Source organism: Apis cerana, linkage group LG7 (genome assembly GCF_029169275.1).
Source record: "Apis cerana isolate GH-2021 linkage group LG7, AcerK_1.0, whole genome shotgun sequence".
NCBI classification, from domain to species: Eukaryota; Metazoa; Arthropoda; class Insecta; order Hymenoptera; family Apidae; genus Apis; species Apis cerana.
Genome location: NC_083858.1, coordinates 2,233,121 through 2,237,751, shown reverse-complemented (window position 1 = coordinate 2,237,751; position 4,631 = coordinate 2,233,121). Strand labels below are relative to the sequence as shown.

At 22.2% G+C, this 4,631-nt stretch overlaps 2 protein-coding genes across 2 annotated transcripts; one reads left to right on the top strand and one right to left on the bottom strand.

Annotated features, from left to right (window-relative positions):
* Nucleotides 1–737: 737 nt before the first annotated feature.
* LOC107994276 (zinc finger protein ZPR1) lies at nucleotides 738–2,751 on the top strand. Its single transcript, XM_017051099.3, has 4 exons — nucleotides 738–895; nucleotides 969–1,139; nucleotides 1,218–1,893; nucleotides 2,064–2,751. The coding sequence occupies exons 2-4, from the start codon at nucleotides 1,014–1,016 to the stop codon at nucleotides 2,597–2,599; spliced, it is 1,338 nt and encodes a 445-aa protein (XP_016906588.1). The 5' UTR covers nucleotides 738–895; nucleotides 969–1,013; the 3' UTR covers nucleotides 2,600–2,751.
* LOC107994277 (dynein axonemal light chain 1-like) lies at nucleotides 1,818–4,152 on the bottom strand. Its single transcript, XM_028665006.2, has 4 exons — nucleotides 4,148–4,152; nucleotides 3,463–3,484; nucleotides 3,242–3,393; nucleotides 1,818–3,184 (listed from the first exon to the last, which is right to left on the bottom strand). The coding sequence occupies exons 1-4, from the start codon at nucleotides 4,150–4,152 to the stop codon at nucleotides 2,791–2,793; spliced, it is 573 nt and encodes a 190-aa protein (XP_028520807.2). The 3' UTR covers nucleotides 1,818–2,790.
* Between the last annotated feature and the right edge of the window lie 479 nt (nucleotides 4,153–4,631).

Sequence of the window (4,631 nt, the reverse complement as noted above, 5' to 3'; positions counted from 1 at the left end):
TTTCCCTAGCTTAAAGTGCTTCAGAAACTTCTTCTTATATGTTCTTTTTATATCATGAAAAATACTGTTTTATATTCAACTTCCACGTGTATTGCTATATATAAATGAAATATTATGATTACAATACATTAATATTATAGAAATCTGATAATTTGTAATGCATTTATATTTTGTTCTGCGATACTACAGGTTATAGTATTATTAATATATATTCAATTGAATCATTATTAAGAATCATAATTTGAAACAATTTGAACAACTTTATTTATTAAAAAAGTAATAAATTTTAATAAATAAAGCTATAGAAAAATAAATGTTTAAACTGTCTTACCTAAAAAAATATAAAATTATTGTTCAAAGTGTCAAATCCAAATTACATTGTACTGTTTTAAATGCATTCAAAACGATATACATGAAGTTAGTTAATATTTATAAACATAAAGTGTGATATTTCAAAATTTTGTTTATGATCAATTTTGAATAAAAAAATTCTGTATTAATTACTTGATATTATTGAAATTTCCTTGTTTGTATCTATTTATTAAATAATATATATTTTTAGTAAAAATATAGTATTTTATGTAAATGACAATACTTTTATATAAATTTTAATATTCCACATTTTTTGCATAAATGCAATTATTTTATTGTAATTGATATAATAGTATGCAAAATAATTATTTAATTATACAGATTGCATAAATTCTATAATAATTATATATGTTCTAAAATTTTAGTAATATAACAAGCTAGGATTGCCTACACTTCTTCATCTAGAGATTCTAGATCAGAATAAATAATTTACACATGTGAATGTGAATTTATTTGCATCATTATGTTTTCTAAAGATTTGAAGAATGATAAATTGTGTTTAAAAATTTATTATATTTAGCAGGTAAAAATACATATAATTTAATAGATATAGAAATTATTAATTCACTTATTTATTTCAATTTTATTTAAAACAGATTTTTTATATAAATTTGATATATAAATTCTATATAACCAAAAAAATGGCAGAAGATCAGAAACAAAATATTGAAGAAAAAACGAAACCAATATTTCGTAATTTGACGGCTGATGATCCAGAACCAGAAACGACAGAGATAGAAAGTCTCTGCATGAATTGTGAACAAAATGTATGGTATTATTATGAATATACAAAATATTCAAATAACAAAATATTTTTGATTTAATCTATCATTTTGTAAATACAGGGTGTTACCAGATTATTGTTAACAAAGATCCCATATTATAAAGATATTGTAGTAATGTCTTTTGATTGTGAACATTGTGGTTTTCAAAATAATGAAATACAAAATAGTGGAAAAATTGCAGAAAAAGGAATTAGAATAACATTACAAATTAAAACTACAAGAGATTTGAATCGTCAAGTGGTTAAGTCAGATTATACCTGTATAAAAATTCCATCTTTAGATTTTGAAATTCCTTCTAGATCACAAAAAGGAGAGATCACAACAATTGAAGGAATTATAGAAAGAACTATTAATGGATTAGAACAAGATCAACCTGAAAGAAGAAAAAAGTATGCAACTGCTGCATTTCAAATTGATGAATTTCTTGAGAAACTAAAAAAACTTAAATCTTTAGAACAACCTTTCATTATGATATTTGAAGATATATCAGGTGAATGTTATGTAGAAAATCCAAAAGCTCCGTTAAAAGATGAAGAATATAGTATAATACAATTTAAAAGAACAAAAGAACAAGATCATATTTTAGGAATTTATACTGAAAATTCAGAAGATACTTTGTTGAAACCTATAAAGGAAGGAGAATATACTTTAGAACAAATCGAAGGAGAAGTACTTTCTTTTCGAACAAATTGTCCAGAATGTAATTGCCCATGTGAAACTAATATGAAATTGACCAGTATCCTTTTTGTGTTACTTAATATTCATATACAATATATTCTTTCTTTTTTTAATATTATTTTTTGTTTTATTAATTTCCTAAATATTAATATTCTTATTTTAATTTTTTGTTGATTTTCAATTCTTATTTCATTAAAAAAAAAAGTTTATTCTTAACTCAATTTTTAGATATTCCACATTTTAAGGAAGTTGTAATTATGGCAACAGTTTGTGATTCATGTGGGCATAGAACAAACGAAGTTAAAAGTGGTGGAGGTATTGAACCCATGGGAGTGAAAATAGAAGTAACAATCATAGGAAAAGAAGATTTCAGTCGCGATTTGTTAAAGTCTGAAACTTGTCATATGCAAATACCAGAATTGGAATTAGAAATTGGTCCTGCTGCTTTAGGTGGACGTTTTACTACTATAGAAGGCATTTTAGTAGCTATTAAAGAACAATTATCATCATCGACAGCTTTTAGTGGTGATAGTAGTGATCCAGAAACTGTTAAACGGATGGAAATTTTCATATCTCATTTAAATGAAGTTTTGGAAGGAAAGCGAAAGATTACACTTATATTAGATGATCCAGCGGGTAATAGTTACATTCAAAGTCTTTCTAATGAAGGTTTAGATAATGGTTTAAAGATTACTAAATATGAAAGAAGTTTTGATCAGAATGAAGAACTGGGATTAAACGACATGAAAGTTGAAGATTATTAATTGACCATCACAAAAAATTATAAAATAAGACAATGTCAATAATGTCAATATAATGTATTATATTCAAACATAAAAAAAAATGTATTATAAATGTACACTATACCGTGTAAATATATATTTTGCAATTTTATTGCAAAATTTTTTAATTCAAATTTCTATTGTCATTTCATATATTTAACTAGATTAAATAATTATACAACCGGTATAGCATCGAGTTTTTTTAGTTTTGGTAGTCTTCTAGTTACTTGGCTGCGCCAAGATTCTACATCCATACTTTCACAGATAGGATTATTGACAAATAATAAATCTTCGAGAAGCGGAATTTCTTGCAAACGATTAAATTCAGCCCAATCTTTTACCAGATTATTCGACATATAAAGCACTTTTAATGCTTTTAATACATTCACACCTTTAATTTTTTCAATTAGATTATATGATATCCATAATTCTTCTAAATGTTCTCCAACTGCTTCCAATCCAGAGAATGTTTTAATTTGATTGCGACCCAAAGATAGAATTTTTAAATTTTTTAATGCACTGATACCAGTGATTTTTTCTATCATGTTTGTTGAGAGAGATAGTTTTCTAGAAAAATTTTACTTTTAATATTTTTACTAAATAAATTTTAAAAATATTACTAACTCTACAGCAGCAAGTGCTGCTAAATTATTATCCATTTTTTCAATCGGCGGCCACTGAAAAGACAAAATAATTTCTTTCTCTTCATTGGCACTTAGACCTGTCTTATCTTCCCATCGCTGAATAGCTTCCTTACAAGTTGTTGCTTTAAGAGTCTATGTAAAACTTACATTATAAATTTTTAGAAAAAAATAAAGAATATTACATTATAAAAAAAATCTTACCATTTTGTCTGTCCATTCCAATCTTAATAAATGAAACAAATTTTTATAAACAATGTATTAATACAATTATTTTCAGTTAACTTCATTTCATAAAAATTTAATATTTTATATATTTTATATTAAAATTAAATGATATCATCATTAATTTTCTTTCTATAATAATTTTTATTTTTTCTAATTATCTTATTTTTTATAATTCAAAATCGATAAAAATTCAAATAGAAAATAAAATTATGTAATATAAAATATTTAATAAAAAATTATAGTTGATAAACAATTGATAAATATGAATTTGTCAGTATTATTAATACTTGCAGAAAAGTATTTAGAAGTATAAAATATTTTTAAAAAATTAAAAATAAATATTTAATTAAATGATAAATATCGATAAAAGAAGATATTGATAAACATTGTAGGATCAATTGACATGTATTGATAGATGGAAATATTTTGCTTTTATTATATGTTTATATTATAATTGATTTTTAAATAGAAAACAATTCTTATTGCAAGTAAGTCATTTTTTATTTTTTTCTATTATTTAAAAATTTCAAATTTTTTATCAGAATGAATACTTCTGGAAACATAAATATTTATACAAAAAATTCAGCATTTCATATTAATACTAATAAATTAATATAAAACATTGTCAGATTATTTGGTTAAATATTTCAATCATATTTACTGCATTGATAATCTTTATATATATTTATATAATCTTTATATTATAAGTTTAAATACTTTTATTTTATGAAAAAATAAGATATTTTTTTTAGAATAAAATAATTTGATTACTAGAAATATTTCCATTATTATTACATGAGATAATGTTATTTTAAATTATAACATACTATTATAATATATATATAGATGCAAGCTAAATTTATTAATTATACAATACAAAGATATTAAAAAAAATTCTATTATTAAAGATAAGAAGAAATCTTTAATTTTATGAAATCAAAAAAACAGCAGAATTAAGAGAATAATGAATATTTAATTACAAAAACTATATTTATATTATGTTTATTTTTCATTATAATCCTAATTCAAATATTTATACTTTACTTTTCTTTACGACTTTTCTTACAACTAAATATTATTCGCAATTGGAACTTGTGTTTTGTGATAATTATCAGATTTCAATTTTAATATTATATTTATATTTA